Here is a 17,965-nt window from a genome sequence, read left to right on the forward strand (position 1 = left end):
AGAACTTTCCAAGCATGCAGACTTGAATTCTTCAGAAAGTAGAAACACAGGTGGACTGAAAAGAGGAAATAAATGACAGTCCAGTGACTGAGCAGTAGACAGACCCTTTCTAGGAGGGCAGATTGCCCTCTGCCAAACGTATCACAATCATTCTTCTAAGAGAAGGTAAAAATACTTCTCTAAAAACATCAGGGACAATCTTTCTTCCAAAGACCAAAGGTATGTGGAAGAAACCTTCAATGTCTGGGTCCTGGTTTGGAGTGTGCGGAGTGTGCAGAGTGCCCAGGACTGTGCTGGACTCACTCTCTCCACTTGCACCTGCAGGCCCCTGTTAGCTGAGGGCTCCTTCTGTTCCTAAATCTCTGTCTGGGCATCTCTACTTGAAAAACGGATCCTTGCTGGTGGGGGCCATGCTGTTCTACAGAATGTAACTCCATCAGAGGTGCTGTGTCCAGTCGCAAGTCAATGGTTGAGATTCTTCCATGAGTCCCACAGAGGGACCATCTCTGTTTCCTACACAAGGAAATTGTGCACTGTTCTATTTGTGGAACATGAACCTTTTGGTATTTGAGCCTTCAGAGTTCCTTTTTGTTTCATTCCATAAAATAAATTGTTAAAGATATCAGATGAAAAGTAAGGATGCACTTTTTGGATTAAGATGACGGATAGGAGGCAGGACTAGCTTGCAGCTCTTGCTCAGAAGGACAGAGCAGCGTGTAGAGACTCACATCATGAACTTTTGCTCCAAGAACTACCGTGGGAACATACCAGGAAAGCCGAGGGAATCCACAGATCCCTTGAAAGAACTGGATCACTGCAGCAGGCTCCCTGAGATGCTGAAATACTGTGAGTCTGCTTTCTTTCCCAACAGTGAGGTCTGTGGTCTGGGGTAGGTTCTCAGCCCTGTTCACTGGCTGCTTGGAAATAGACTCGGTGCTGCTGGGGGTGCATGGTGGGGGTGAGACTGACCTTTAGAACTGCGGTCTGTGTGGGAGTGGGGTGAGGCCTGTGACTGACAGCTTTCCCCCACTTCCCTGGTGAACTGCATGACTCAGCAGCGGCAGCCATAATCCCTCTGGGAATATAACTCCATTGGCCTGGGAACCACATCCCCATGCCCCATAGCAGCCACAGCAAGTCCAGCCCAAGAAAAGTCTAAGCTCAGACATGCCTATCCCTGCCCCAACCTGGTGGTCTTTCTCTCCCCACCCTGTTAACTGAAGACAAAGGTCATAATCTCTTGGGAGCTCTATGGCCCTGCATATTGCCTAAGAAGCCTAAATACTTAACCACATGTCCCCAGGGCAAGTTTGCATCATCCCTATAGGATTGCAGCTGATGCACTCTTGAAAGTGCCACCACCTCTTAGCTGGAGGCCAACCAACACAAAACCAGTGCACTAAACAAAAATACAACCAGGGACCCTGGCAGAGTCCGCTGCACTCCCCTGCTACCTCCACTGGAACTGGTGCTGCTATCCATGGCTACAAGACCTGAAGACAGATCACATCACAAGACTCTTTGCAGACACTCCCCAGTGCCAGCCCAGAACAGGTAGCTCTGCTGGGTGGCTAGTCCCAGAAGAGCAAAAACAATCACTGCAGTTCAGCTCTCAAGAAGCCCCATTCCTAGGGGAACAGGGAGAACACCACATCAAGGAAGCACCCCATGGGACAAAAGAATCTGAACAGCAGGCCTTGAATCCCAGATCTTCCCTCTGATATAGTCTACCCAAATGAGAAGGAACCAGAAAAATAATTCCGGTAATAGAACAAAAGAACAAAACAAGGACCTTTAACACCCCCAAAATATCATAGCAGATCACTAGCAATGGATCCAAATCGAGACAAAATCTCCAAATTGCCAGAAAGATAATTCAGAAGGTTTATTATTAAGTTAATCAAGAAGGCACCAGAGAAAGGTGAAGTCCAACTTAAAGAAATCAAAAACATGATACAGGATATGAAGGGAAAATTCTTCAATGAAATAGATAGCATAATTAAAAAACAGTCACAACTTCTGGAAATCAAGGACACATTTAGAGAAATGCAACATGTACTGAAAAGTCTCAGCAATAGAATCGAACAAGCAGAAGAAAGAACTTCAGAGCTTGAAGACAAGGCTTTCTAATAAACCCAGTCCATCAAAGACAAAGAAAAAAAAAATTTAATGAACAAAGCCTCCTAGAAGTTTGAGACTATGTTAAACATCCAAACCTAAGAATAATTGGTGTTCCCCAGGAAAAAGAGAAAGTTAAAAGTTTGGAAAACATATTTGAGGGAAAAATTAAGGAAAACTTTCCCAGCCTTGCTAGAGATCTAGACATCCAAATACAAGAAGCTCAAAGAACACCTGGGAAATGTATCACAAAAAGATAATCACCTAGACTCATAACCATCAGGTTACCTAAAGTCAAGACAAAGGAACGAATCTTAAGAGCTGTGAGGTAAAAGCATCAGGTAACCTATAAAGGAAAACCTTTCACATTAACAGCAGATCTCTCAGCAGAAACCCTACAAACTAGAAGAGATTGGGTGCTACCTTTAGCCTCCTTAAACAAAACAATTATCAGTCAAGAATTTTGTATCCAGTGAAACTAATCTTCATAAACGAAGGAAAGATAGTCTTTTCCAGACAAACAAATGCTGAGAGAATGTGCCACTACCAAGCCAGCACTACAAGAACTGCTAAAAGAAGCTCTAAGCTGTGACACAAATCCTTAAAAATACACAAAAATAGAATCTCCTTAAAGCATAAATCACACGAGACTTATATATCAATAACACAATGAAAAAAAAAAACCAATGAGGGCAAGAAATAGCATGATGAATAGAATAGTACCTCGTAACTCAATACTAACATTGAATGTAAATGTTCTAAATGCTCCACTTAGAAGATAGGGAATGGCAGAATGGATGAGAATTCACCAATCAAGTTTCTCCTGTCTTCAGGAGACTCACCTAACACATAATAAGCCATATAAACTTAAGGTAAAGTGGTGGAAAAAGATATTCCATGTAAATGAATACCAAAAGCTAGCAGAAGTAGCTATTCTTATATCAGATAAAACAAACTTTAAAGCAACAGCAGATAAAAAAGACAAAGAGGGGCATCATTTGATGATAAAAGGACCAGTCCAACAGGAAAATATCACAATTCCAAATGTATATGCACCTAACACTGGAGCTCCAAAATTCATAAAGTAATTACTACTGGACCTAAGGAATGAGTTAAACAGCAACACAATAATAGCGGGGGACTCCACTGACAGTGCTAGATAGGTCATCAAGATAGAAAGTCAACAAAGAAACAATGGACTTAAACTATATCTTATACAAAATGGACTTAACAGATACTTAAGGAACATTCTACCCAGCAACTGCAGAATATACATTATATCCATCAGCACAGGGAACACTCCTCAAGATAGACCATATGATAGGCCACAGAACAAGTCTCAGTAAATTTAAGAAAATTGAAATTCTATCAAGTACTCTCTCAGACAACAATGGAATAACAATGGAAATCAACTCCGAAAAGAACCATCAAAACCACACAAATACATGGAAATTAAATAACCTGCTCCTGAATGATCGTTCAGTCAACAATGAAATCAAGAAACTAAAAAATTCTTTGAACTGAATGATAATAGTGACACAGCCTATCAAAATCTCTGGGATGCAGCCAAAGCAGTGCTAAGAGGAAAGTTCATAGCATTAAATACCCACATCAAAAAGTCTGAAAGAGCACAAATAGACAATCTAAGGTCACATCTCATGGAACTGGAGAAACAATCCAAATCCAAACCCAGCAGAGAAAAGAAATAACCAAGATCAGAGTAGAACAAAATGAAATTGAAACAAACAAAAAAAATTAAAAAAAACCACAAAAGATAAATGAAACAGAAAACCGGTTCCGTGAAAAGATAAATAAAATTGATAGATCATTAGTGAGATTAACTAAGAAAAGAAGAGAATAGATCCAAATAAGCTCAATTACAAACAAAATGGCAGATATTACAACTGATACCAAAAAAATACAAAAGATTATTATTCAAGGCTACTATGAACAACTTTACATGCATAAACTAGAAAATCTAGAGGAGATGGATAAATTCCTGGAAATATACAACCCTCCTAGATTAAATCAGGAAGAAATGCAAACTCTTATCTGACCAATAACAAGCAGCAAGATTGGAATGGTAATAAAAAAATTGCCAACAAAAAAAATTCCAGGATCAGATAGATTTACAGCTGAATTCTACCAGACATTCAAAGAAGAATTGGTACCAATCCTATTGACACTATTCCAAAAGATATAGAAAGAGGGAATCCTTAAATCATTCTGTGAAGCCAGTATCATCCTAATACCAAAACCAGGAAAGGACATAACAAAAAAACGAAACTACAGACTAATATCACTGATGAACATAGACGCAAAACTCCTCCACAGAATACTAATGAACCAAATCTAACAGCATATCAAAAAGATAATCCACCATAATCTGGGTTTCATACCAGAGATGCAGGGATGGCTTAACATACATAAGTCAATAAATTTGATACACCACAAAAACAGAATTTAAAACAAAAATCATATGATCATATCAATAGACACAGAAAAAGCATTTGACAAAACCCAACATTGCTTTATTATTAAAACCCTCAGGAAAATCAGCATAGACGGGACATACCTTTAGGTAATAAAAGCCGTCTATGATACACCCACAGCCAATATTACGCTGAATGAGGAAATGTTGAAAGCTTTCCCCCTGAGAACTGGAACAAGACAAGGATGCCCACTTTCATCACTTCTATTAAACTTAGTACTGGAAGTCCTCACCGGAACAATCAGACAAGAGAAAGAAATAAAGGGCATTCTAACTGGTAAAGGGGAAGTCAAACTGTCATTGTTTGCTGATGATATGATCGTATACCTAAAAAACCCTAAAGACACCTCCAAAAAGCTCCTAGAACTGACAAAGGGATTCAGAATGCAAGATTAATGAACATAAATCAGTAGCTCTGCTATACACCATCAGCGACCAAGCTGAGAATCAGATTGTGATCTCAACCCCTTTCACAATAGCTGCAAAGCAAACAAATAAAAAAGCAAAAAAAAAAAAAACTTAGGAATGTACATAACCAAGGACATGAAAGACCTCTACAAGGAAAACTGCAAAACACTGCTGAAAGAAATCCTAGATGACACAAACAAATGGAAATACATCCCATGCTCATAGAAGGGTAGAATCAATAGTGTGAAAATGACCATACTGCCAAAAGCAATCTACAAATTCAATGCAATTCCCATCAAAATACCACCATCACTCTTCACAAAACTAGAAAAAAAAAAAAAGGATCTACAATGCATATGGAACTAAAAAAGAGCCCACATAGCCAAAGTAAGACTAAGCAAAAAGAATAAATCTGGAGACATCACATTACCTGACTTCAGACTATGCTATAAGGCCATAATCACCAAAATAGCTTGGTACTGATATAAAAATAGGCCCATAGACCAATGGAACTGACTAGAGAACCTAGAAATAAAGCCAAATGCTTACAGCCAACTGATCTTTGACAAAGTGAACAAAAACATAAAGTGGGGAAAGGACATCCTATTCAACAAATGGTGCAGGGATAATTGGCAAGCCACACGTAAATGAATGAAATGGGAACCTCATCTCTCACCCTATACAAAAATGAACTGAAGATGGATCAAATACTTAATCTGATACCTGAAATCATAAAGATTCTAGAAGATAACATGAAAAACCCTGGTAGACATTGGCTTAGGCAAAGACTTCATGATCAGGAACCCAAAAGCAAATGCAACAAAAACAAAGACAAATAGGTAGGACTCAATTAAACTAAAAATCTTCTGCACAGCAAAAGAAATAATCAGCAGAGTTAACAGACAACCCACAGAGTGGGAGAAAACCTTCACAATCTATACATCTGACAAAGGACTAATATCCAGAATCTACAAAAAGCTCAAACAAATCAGCAAGAAAAAGCAAATAATCCCATCAAAAAGTGGGCTAAGGACATGAATAGACAATTCTCAAAAGAGGAATTACAAATGACTAGTAAGCATATGGAAAAATGCTCAACGTCACTAATTATCAGGGAATACAAATCCAAACCACAATGTAATACCACCTCACTCCTGCAAGAATGACCATAAACAAAAGATTAAAAAAAAAAAAAAAATAGATGTTGGCATGGATGCAGTGGTGAGGGATAAAATACTGAACATTGGGTACAGTGTACACTGCTCAGGTGATGGATGCACCAAAATCTCAGAAATCACCACTAAAGAATTTATTCATGTAACCAAACACCACCTGTTCCCCAAAAATCTATTAAAATAAAAAATAAAAAATTAAAAAAAATAAAAGTAATGATGCTACCTTTTGTTAAACATGGAAGCACTATAGATTACTTATAGTATTAGAGGCAGAGGTCAGGGGCATATAGATTACTTATATTAGAGGCAGAGGTCAGGGGCGGAGAGGAGATGGAGACAGGAGAGAAACACAAGTTGAACTTCTAGATTTTACTAAGTGGACTAAAGAAATCTCACGGAGTCTTTGGCAGCAGCATATTGCTAAGTGTAACGTGGGTCCTAATTTTGAAATATTTTCTGATGGCCCTTCTCCTATTGTAAAACCAATTTTCTTTCTGTGCATTTTGTCTGCTATTATGACTCTGGGGAAGACACCAGGTGAATGCTGCTTTCAGAAAGAAACAGGGTACAAGAGAATCTGCCGCCACACAGGGAAGAATTACAGAAGGACAAACCAACCTTTTCTGACCCTGTGTGAAGAAGGGGAGAGAAGAATTAAGCAAGCATGTCAGGTACTAGTGTCCTTCTTTGCCCTCATTCTTTAAGGGTCCTATCTGGGTGATAAGGAAAAGCAAGGAAACTGGTTCTTCATCAGAAGACAGATTGCCTCTGTGTGATTCTTCCTGTATGACAGAGGCTTCCCTTTTACTGTTTCTTTCTGGAAACAAGATTCACCTGGACCCTTCCCCAGGGTCATAAATGAAGAGCTCTAGACTTCGCAACTAGAGGCAGTGGTGGGGATAAGCCTTCTGCTATTAGTACCTCCAAAAACCAGATGGAACAGACCAAACGCCAGCAGACACAGATGGAGCCAGGGCCAGCCTAGGCCACCCCACAACAGAGGCCAGCAAGGATCTGGGGGCATTATACAGATCCTGGGCCCTCTCCTCTGTCACCCAGACACCATCTGTGTGGGCTGGTATGAGTGGAGAATAAAAACCCGAAAAAAGACTGCTGAAACCTGAACAAACTGAGATGTCCTTTACTGACAAGTTTTAATTGCCAGCCGCCCTGCCGCCACTGAGTGGGAATTGGAGACGAGGGTGGTCCAGAGGAAGATGAGATGAGCTGTAGCAAATAAAGCACAACAATCCAGCCTGGGTAACATGGTGAGACCCTGCCTCTACTAAAAATACAAAAAAATAGCCAGGTGTAGTGGTGCACACCTGTGGTCCCAGCTACTGGGGAGGCTGAGGCAGGAGGATCACTTGAGCCCTGGAGGAAGAGGTTGCAGTGAGCTGAGATCGTACCATCATGCTATTGTAGTCCAGCCTGGGCCACAGAGTGAGATCCTATCTCAAAGAGAAAAAAAAAGCAACAATCCTGGGTGTCACTCTCAATATATACCCAGGATCAGAGAGGTTGAGAAGAGCTGGGATTCAAAACAAATAATCAAACTCAGTACAATTCTTTAGGAAAACAGGTGAGAAAGTAAGTTGTTTTGGTTACTTGATCTACAAAGTGACCAAAACAATTCAGTGGGGAAAGGATAGTCTTTTCTACAAATGGTGCTAGGAAAGTTGGATCCTCAGGCCAAAAAACTGAACTTAAATCCTTACCTCATACCATATAAAAAGTTAACTCAAATTGGCTCTTAGACCTATGATTTGGTAGAAAATACAGAATAAAATTTTTCTAAGCTTGAGTTAGCTAAAGATCTAAGGTGAGTTTAGGAAATTTTCTATCTAAAGCAACGAGTTTTTATTCCCTGACGTGTAGAACCTGATATGTGTTCCATTACATTTTCCAGAATAATTCATTAGCCAAAGACTCCATGGTCAAGGCACAGAGCTAAATCCAGAAAGGCATAATAGTAAGAGATTTATTTTCATTTATTCACTCTTTCCTGTCTGTAATAGTTGTATAATTCATCTTTTTTGTTTGTTTGTGTGTTTCTTTAGAGACAGGGTGTCACTCTGTCACCAAGACTGGAGTACAGTGGTGCAATCATAGCTTACTACAGACTTGAACGCTTGGGTTCATGTGATCCTGGTGCGCGAGACTCCCAAGTAGTTAGGACTACAGGTATGCAACACCACGGTCGAATAATTTTTACATTTTTTATAGAGACAAGGCCTCACTATGTTGCCTAGGCTGGTCTCAAACTGCCAGCCTAAAGCAATCATCCTGCCTCAGCCTCCCAAAGTACTGGGATTACCGGAGTGAGCCACCATGCTCAGCTTAATTTCTCTTTTTAAAATTCAAATTATTATTTCACTTCTGGGTATCAATTGAGTTCCGTTTTTTAATAAAATGAACTTTTATTTATTTTATTCCCAAGGGGCTTATATTGATTCAGTGTGCAGACTCTTCCCCCTTTTCTACCTTGCTACTTTTAATGTAATCATTTCTCTTGCAGAATTAATCTTCATAGGATTGTCATGAAGATCACATGAATGCTCAGAAAGCACTTAAAACGGTACTTGGCATAATAAGTAAATGACCTCCAGAGTTTTTCCTTTTATGGAGACTTCTTCAATTATCAGTAAGCCAATTATGATGGCTCATTATTAATAAGGAATTATTATGAATTATAAAAGTAGACATTTGTTCCTCCATTATTGTATTACCCACTACTCAGTCCACAATAAAATAACCCAGAATAGAATTCTGAATTTTATTAGAGAATATATCTAAAATACAATATTTATTAAGTTATGATATATTGTCTGAATTGAAATATACTCTGTATCACAACTCTAATTATAACAATTTTTACACATAATACTTCATTTACATCTCTGTAATTCAAAAGTCACTAAATTACAACGTAATTCATATTTAAGATAACTTTACTATAAATATATAATAATTTTTAAAGTTTTTCTTTAATATAACATCTTGGAATCATGAACATTTATTTTTTCTGGTTTACATTACATAGAATCATGACTATTTTACCTGATTTGCCTTAACTAGCTCCATTTATCACGTGCTATGGATTTGCACTCAATCATTCTACTTTCCTATGTTTTAAGAGCAGCATTTTAGTGAACAATTGAGTGCTCATCACCCTACATGCTGTGAACAAAGTCAAGGTACCTTATTCTTATTTCTTATCCTATATTCTGTGTTACAGAAAAACTACTACCATAAACAAAGCACCAACCAGCCACAGCAGTTGTGTCAAGCATGACAATTGATCTAGTCTTCACATTTTATTAGTAAGCCTATCAAGTAAGAGACGAAGCGTCTAGAAAACCAGACACAAAGCAATCAGGGTCCAAATCACCAAGGTAGATCTGTGCTTAGCTAGAGCGAAACACCCGAAGATTCATTATTTGGATACAGGCTATGGGACCATCTTATTTGAAGGAAGCTTTGATTTGCCTGTTCTTCAGTGGCTGAGCCGGGCGCCAGTTGTCCACCATCAGTTCTTCAGGTTCACCCTCCCCATTGAAGTTAAGTTTACGGAATTTCGACATCTAAAAGACACAATAAAACATTGATAATTCACGTTTCACAATAGTATTCAGTTATATGCTTGTGTTGTATCTTTAAATACATTCCCCTGCCAGGCACAATGGCTCATGCCTGTAATCCCAGCACTTTGGAAGGCTGAGGCAGGTGGATCACTTGAGTCAGCAATTCAAGACCAGCCTGGCCAACATGGCAAAACCCCGTCTCTACTAAAAAAAAAAAAAAAAAAAAATTAGCCAGGCGTAGTGGCGCGCCTGTAATCTCAGCTACTCGGGAGGCTAAGGCACGAGAATCATTTAAACCCTGGAGGCAGAGATTGCAATGAGCTGAGATTGCGCCACTGCACTCCAGCCTAGGCAACAGAGCGAGGCTCTGTCTCAAAAAGCAGAAACAAAAACAAACAAAAATTACATTCCCCAACATTCACAGTGCTGTGCATCAAAGGCCAAAATTCAATTTGATTCCTAATAAATACATAATCACATATAGATTATGTATGCATGCTTTAATATCACAAACCAATTTATACAAAATACACAAATTCATTGGGGCCATTTTTAAAGAAAATTTTCAGTGACCTTTTAATTTTAAAATCTAATCTCAAAAGTCTATAAACTCATACCTTTAGATGCAAAATAATAACAATTTTAGTTCCAAATTAAAGTTTGTTTTCTGCCCCAGGGAAGACAAACTATCACATCTGTACAATTAGATCAAGTGGTCAGGACCTGTAAGCTCTATGGGCTGAGCGACGAGCTGGCATCTCCAAATACACAAAAACACAGAAATGAATTTGCCCAGGCTGATTTGCCTTAACTAGCTCAATTTATCTCATGCTATGGAGTTGCACTCAACCATTCTACTTTCCTGTTTTAAAAATAGCATTTTAGTGAACAATTGTGAGTGCTCATCACCCTACATAGCCCTATTGGTATTTTGCCAATATATGCATTTAACATTAGAACCCCTTGTCACTGGTTGATTTTTACTCCCTTGTAAACTTGTTTCAGTTTACTGGCCACCACTGAGATACAGGAAGCCATTAAACAGTCTCCCACTTCTTCAAGGTTCTTAAAAAGTGCTACTTTCCTCCCTCTAACCAAGACTTGATCCAAATGAAAAAGGGTGGTTTGGGCAGGAATACAGCAGCCCAGGAATCAACAGCCTTTAACCTGATCTCTTTTGTCAGGTAATAGTCTCTCAATCACTCCCATAAAGCCACCTTCCATGCACATACATTATAACATGCACAGCTATGGTTAATGAATGCTAGGGAGCATTCTAAGGATATATAGGGTCGACTCATTGCAACAGAATTCCAGCAATCTGAAAGAGAGTCTGTTCATAAAGTGTAATGCGGTCAAACTTTTGATTAAACCAGTATAACCGATTTCTGTTCCTCACTGCACCAATTAAATTACACTCATCACATTAATCAACTTGACTCATTATTTTAGCATCACAGAGACAGAGCCTGAGTATAGAAAATAAAGGTAGCAGAATTAGCAGACCCGTTTATACTGCTTACCTAAAATCCACACCCCCTACCGCCATACTTCCTCATTAACAGACATCTGTCCTCTCCCTGTAAGCCTCAGCGGGGTAATGAAGTTGTAGTGTAAGGAAAGGTTATAATGCCACTTTGTTTTGTAGATGGAGTGTTTACGTTATAATTTAAAACATGAAATTTTTTTCTTCTTTCACTGTGAGCAATCCAACTTTAAAGCAATAGTCTGACATTTAGAGCCATTATAGCAAATGGATTTATGGTGTATGCACACCCACAGGCCGAAATGATCACATTCCCTGGCTAGGGACTAAGCAAGAAAACACAATTCTAGCCAGTGAGAAGTGAAAGGTTTGCTAGGGGCCTTCAGGGAAAAGCTTCTCTGCTCCGAGGGAGCCAATGGAAGAGGTATTCATTTTCTCCTCAAGAAGTGGTTGTATCCAGATGTGATGCTCAAAACGCTATTGCAACTGCCTTGAAGATGAAGTCCTCACCTGAAGATGGGCAAGGCCAAGTCAAGGGAATCAGACAGAGGAGGACCTGGAGCCCTAGCTTCCTGAGCTAAGCATGAGCCTCCCTCCAGACTCCATGTTATAGGACAAGAAAAATAGCCCTATTGGTATTTTGCCAATATATGCAATTAACATTATTAGTTTAATACCACTTTCAACTTTAAAGAGCAAACTCAGGGCACAAGGATTAATGCAGTAGGTTCAACTGCCCTTATTTATATGTGTATTTCGGCTTGTGGGTGTGTATACGCCATAAATCTATTTGTTATAATGGCTCTAAATGTCAGACTATTGCTTTAAAGTTGCATTGCTCTCAGTGAAAGAAGAGAAAAAATTCCATGTTTTAAATTACAACGTAAACACTGCATCTACATAGCAAAGTGGCATTATAATCTTTCCTTACACTGTAACTTCAAGAAGCTTGCTCAAATATCTTATTACTACAAGGTCAATCTTCAAGTGACATACTACAAGACAAGCATGCTATTTTTTAGGCACACTTTGATATGCTACAAGTAATTTTCCAGTTAGATATATATTTCCTTTAAAGAAAGATGTGAAGCATCTTCAGCATTCATAAGTTCATATTCTAAAGGAGGACACAGGAATAGAATCCTTGCTCCCAGACCTGATTCTGTCCCAAGGTAGCTGAAGGGAAAACACTTCAATTTTCCTGTTTCTCAGACTGTTGTTGATCAAAGTGATTCAAGCCAGTGAAATGAGAAAGTTGGACAACATAATCTCTATTGCACATTGCAGCTCTAAACCTCTATTATTCAGCATTTTTGTAGCTTTAAATCACACTATCACTACTCACATAGTGACCATTTTCAAGATTGTTGGCTCCTAAAGCTCTCCTTAAATTATTCAGGATCCAACCTCTTGCGAATCCTAAGGAATGTTCACTTTCTACATTTCAACTGTGCGCTAAGAGACAAGTCTAGGAAAAATTCATTTGTATCCACTTTTGTGGCCACTCATCAGTGACTTAGAAGCTGCATTAATCACTTGAACATCACACAATACATTGTATTGGAAATGTAAGAATACCTGCTCTAAGCCTCTAAAGCAACCTGGAGTAAGTTTTAATAGATATGTGTTCTCCAAGGGATGACTCTCACCTGTCAGGATTCAGAAATGCATTCTGATATAAATAAAACTGCAGAAAGCTCTTATGTGAGTGAGTAGTAAGCTGGGAATTCACTGATATCTATGTAACCTTGAATATGAACTCTCACTTTTCTAAGCCTCAGTTTCCTCATAACTGGCAAAAAAAAAAAGCATTTATTAATTTATTAGGTGACAGACACCTTTTTCATTGAATCTTTACAATGACTATTCAATTTTACAGGCTAAACAAACTGTGTAAGTTTATAGCTAATAACAACAAAGATTTACTGAATGCTGTTTATTTGCTGAGCACCGTCAAAGGCACTATTTCCACAGCAAGAAGTAGCAGAAGGATTAAATCTCAGGTCTCTCTCACTCTGGAGGCCAAGGTCTTCTGCCTTGACTAAATGCTCCACCTATAAATAGACCTGTCATTAGAAAACCAACCTGCTCGCTGCTGACGCTGATGGGTTCCTTGAGCACAATCCAGGTCACACATTCCAGAAGAGGAGGGGTGGTCAGTGAGCCTGGGTAGGTCCAATAATCCAAGGATTCAGGAAGGAGACCACGAGGATCGAAGTTAGTGAAGTCAGCACTCTTGCCCTAGAACAAGGCAAATACGCAGGTTCAAACCGTCACATTGACACAGTAGGAGGAAGGTAGGAAAGCAGGAGACACAAATAGGTATACTCCTCTCTGATGGTCAAAAACACTTTTTAAAAGAGAGGTCCTATATTCACTGGCGAACAAAATAAAAAGAAATTAACAGAAGACATTCAACTTGAAAATATGTGGCAGGTCTTAGCAAAACAAAACAAAACAAAACAAAAACTATTTTCACATGTCCATTTTTCATGTTGGCCATTTATCTAAAATCCTTACATTCTCCATTAAGTCATTAACTGATCACATCCAGTATTTAAAGTGAGACTGCTGCCACTAAAATGAGGTGACTTCAGATTGCAATACCAGAAACAGGGTATCCCTGATGAGGAGGTGATTTTTCTCGCTCTAGGTCAGAATCAAATAACTACATTCTGTTTTGGACACTACACTTTTCAAGCAAACAGGAATGATTTATTGGAGGAGTGACAAGGTGGTGGCAAAGAGAGAAAACGATGTCATATGAGAATAGTTAAAGGGAACTAAAGATAATTAGCTTGAGGTAGGTGAAAAAACAGAGTAGAGAGAGAGTAGGGTTATGTGGAAGAGAGATCAGGTTTATTCTATGAATTCAAGGGGCTCAAGCCAGGGGTGTAGAGTGAGCATTTCAGAGGATAGATGCTGCTTCAATGTGAGGATCAGCTTTATAAAGCCAGGGCTGTCCCTGGTGATAAGTTCCCCATTACGGGAAGTGACTGTAGTGTTTAAACAGATGCTCAACGACCTCAATACAACTATGCTGTAGAGAGGATTTAAATGCAGGATGAATGAATGCAAAGAGGTTATAGAATAGAAATCTCCATGAAACAGGGCCTTGTTTATCTTGTTCACCATTGTATCTACTTGTTTGCAAAGCGACTGGCACATAGTACATACTCAACAAATATCTGCTGTGTGAGTGAGTGAATAATTTGACTAGAGGACCTTTGAACCGCCTTGCAGTCATAAGATTCTCTGACTCTTACATATGGATGTGCAAATGATGGGGGAGCGAGATTAAATAAACACAAGTCTTAGAATTATGCTAGCATTAGGAGCAACTTTGTTGAAAGAAACATTAAATATTTAAGGAATATTCTACCTTTATCAACTGCTCATCCAAATATCACATGTCATTGAGACTGTGCAATTTGATCAAAAGAAGTTTCTAAAACCAATGGAGTATTGAAAATCAGTACCCTAAGGAGGTGGCAGAAAATTCAAATTTACCTTTGTTTTAATGGAGTCCAGCACATCAACAACTTTCTGAAGGCCTGGTTTAGCGCTGCCAACCTAAAGAAAAACATAAAGGGCAAGATACTATCACCCAGTTGGTACTGTACCAGTTTTTATTTTTATTTGGGTAGCTCTATTAGAAAACATCCAAATAGCCCAAATCCTCCACTTTATACATGACACCCATCAGTACTGGCTTGATGACACTGACACCATAGACTTTCCTACTTTCACCGAATCTTCAACCTGCCTCAGCTTCCACTCAGATGGTACTCCTGAAACCACTGGCTCAATTATCCCCAGTGACCTCTAACTTTTAGAATACTCTTCAAGGACTTGCCTTGATTTGGACTTTACACTACGGTCATCCCTTCTTTTTAAAAATTATCTTCTTCTTTGGCTTTCCCTATGCCTTCCAACATCCCAAATCTCTCTTAACTCTTGCCTTTTTTTTTCGAGTCAGAGTCTTGCTCTGTCACCCAGCCTGTAGTGCAGTGGCATGATGATAGCTCACTGTAACCTCAAACCCCTAGGCTCAAGTGATTTTCCTGCCCTTGCCTCCCGAGTAGCTGGGACTGCAGGTATACACCACCATGCCCAGCTAATTTTGTGTTTTTGTGTTTGTTTGTTTGTTTTATGCCCAGCTAATTTTTAAAATTTTTTCATAGAGATGGAATGGCGCTATGTTGCCCAGGCTGGTCTTGAGCTCCCGGCCTCAAACTATCCTCCTGCCTTGGTGTCCCAAGGTGCTGGGATTATAGGCATAAGCCACCACGCCTGACCCCTTTTAAGTTGTTTAATTTGCATCTCTTCCCTTGTAAAGGCCTTACATTTTGCAGTTTCTCATGATTGCCCCCTGGGCAGCTTTCTCATCTCCCTCTTCGTGCTGTACTTGGATGATTTCATAGATACCTGTAGCTTTCACCTCAACATATGAATCAGAGCTCATAAATCTCCAGTCCAGACTTTTCTCCATTCCCCTTTACCACTGTTTAGAAGGCAGCTCAACCAGTTATGTCCCACTGTTGCCTGAAATTCACTGTCTTTCGCCTCTTCAGTACCTGATCTTACTTTATCATGATATAGTACTGTTTAGCCTCAGATTAAATGAAAAGAAAACAAACACCTAGCAGTCACCCAAGTTGATCTTTTTATGTTCTTCACGTTTACATTCAAACAGTACCGAATAAACACCTCTCCTATTGTCTTTCTGTCCTCCATCTCCACTGCAACTAGCAGATATGAAAGGAAGAGATAAACTTGAAAACATTTCAGGGACAAAGACATTTCCTAAGCTCTTTTGTAGAATGTCCTGTATGTTACAAATGTTCTGTCTGGTCATCCTTTATTAAAAATAGGAAAAAAAGAAATAATTGGGCCATCAACTAACCTTCAAAAAAATACCTAGAACGGCCAGTCCATCGGGTTGCTGCACAGCTTTCCCAAAATCCCCATATTTTGTGTTCCAGTGAACCAAGTGAAGCTAAGGTGAAGAGACAAAGCCACAGTGAGTGGTTTACACAATCAAAGCCGACAGATTTTGTCCAATGGTCTTTTTCTCGCAGTAAAGGTTACTTAGGAAATTGAAAATATGGATAATTTTAAATCAAAACTTTCCTTTCATTTTAATTCTAATTATCCACAGAGTACTTGGTATAATAGCAAGTGTTTTCATCAATAACTCTAAGACAAAGAAATGTACAGTTTTGACAGAAGGCACACATTTGATATCCAAATTTATGTTAAAACAGGATCCTCTAATTTGAGTCTGTTTACTTTTCGCAAATGTTGGAGTTGGAGACAGTAGAGAAAGTTCTGCAGCATTAAGTATAATGTCACAATTAAAGGTTATAAAAAGGAAATATGAAGGTCCTTTGTAAAAGAAGTGGTTCACTGGGTGCGAGTTGAATTTACAAATTAAGCTTTTGAAATTAATGCTATCAACTTATAAACATTTTTCCCTGGAAAGAAAAAAAAAAGTATATCTTACCTCTGCAGCATATTTCTTTTTATCCACAGTATGCTCAGAACCTTGCCCATCAAGTGAACCCCAGTGAAAGTGAAACTGAATCAATCTGTAAGTGCCATCCAGGGGTCCTCCCTTGATCACTATAATTAAAAACATATATACATGTAACATATATGTATGTATCTGCATACACATACATACATATGTATACACACATACACTCATACACACGCACATGAAACACATGTCTAAATATTACCATCTTTAGTTCTATTTTACAGTACTAAATGTTTGCCTTTCATCACATTTCACTCTGAAAATTCAATCCAGAGTCAAGTTTAGTCTATGGTGCTGAACAAAATCACTTCGTCTGTTTTTATTCCTCACATGTGTTGTCTGGAGAAAGGATGCTTTTCACATCTTTCTTTCTGAGCATACTGATTCCTTTTTCTGGATTTGTTTTAGAGTCATAGATTCAGGTCCAGAGAGAGAAAATTTTAAGTGAAACTAATAATCCCTCTGTGAATCATTTAGGAAGCGCCCATGTAGCCACTGGCCAAATAATTGGTCTGCCACATACACTTGCAAACGTGGGACCGTCTGTTCTACCAAGGCCCAATGGCTGCCATACAGCCTGCTTTGCTAACCTCTGATACCAGTTCTTACACACCCGAATTTGTGAAATAAGTATTCCATTGATCTTAACATTGCAAAATCCAATTATCCTTATATAGGCTTCCCAAATTCTTTAGAATTTGGACTGTCACTGCTGCTGGCTAGCTTTGTTCCCTTAATTTTTTATTATTTATTTACATATATTTTAATTATTATTATTATTATGGTGGCTCACACCTGTAATCCCAGCACTTTGGGAGGCTGAGGTGGGCTGATCACGAGGTCAGGAGATCAAGTCCATCCTGGCTATTATTATTTTTTGAACAAAATCTTGCTCTGTTGCCCAGGCTGGAGTGCAGTGGTGCGATCTCAGCTCACTGCAACCCCCGCCTCAAGCAGAATTCAAGTGATTCTCGTGCCTCAGCCTCCCGAGTAGCTGGGATTACAGGCGTGCACTACCATGTCCAGCTAATTTTTATATTTTTAGTAGAGGCAGAGTCTTGCCTTGTTGCCCAGGCTGGTCTGGAACTCCTGAGCTTGAGTGATCCATCCACCTCGGTCTCCTAAAGTGCAGGATTACAGGCATGAACCACCGTGCCCAGC

At 39.1% G+C, this 17,965-nt stretch overlaps 1 protein-coding gene across 2 annotated transcripts in view; it reads right to left on the reverse strand.

Annotated features, from left to right (window-relative positions):
- Nucleotides 1-8,954: 8,954 nt before the first annotated feature.
- The window catches only part of LOC105550665 (carbonic anhydrase 3), a 43,009-nt gene continuing 33,998 nt past the window's right edge, over nucleotides 8,955-17,965 (reverse strand). Inside the window, exons 3-7 of one of the 2 annotated variants that reach the window (XM_011995637.1) lie at nucleotides 16,769-16,887; nucleotides 16,169-16,261; nucleotides 14,773-14,835; nucleotides 13,348-13,503; nucleotides 8,955-9,776 (exon numbers count right to left, since the gene is read on the reverse strand). In XM_011995637.1, coding sequence (XP_011851027.1) covers nucleotides 9,657-9,776; nucleotides 13,348-13,503; nucleotides 14,773-14,835; nucleotides 16,169-16,261; nucleotides 16,769-16,887 — 551 coding nt within the window. In that variant the 3' untranslated portion in view covers nucleotides 8,955-9,656. The remainder of the gene's footprint in view (nucleotides 9,777-13,347; nucleotides 13,504-14,772; nucleotides 14,836-16,168; nucleotides 16,262-16,768; nucleotides 16,888-17,965) is intronic. The other variant, XM_011995638.1, reaches the window with a different exon arrangement.

This window comes from Mandrillus leucophaeus, unplaced genomic scaffold (assembly GCF_000951045.1).
Source record: "Mandrillus leucophaeus isolate KB7577 unplaced genomic scaffold, Mleu.le_1.0 Scaffold494, whole genome shotgun sequence".
Lineage (NCBI taxonomy): Eukaryota > Metazoa > Chordata > Mammalia > Primates > Cercopithecidae > Mandrillus > Mandrillus leucophaeus.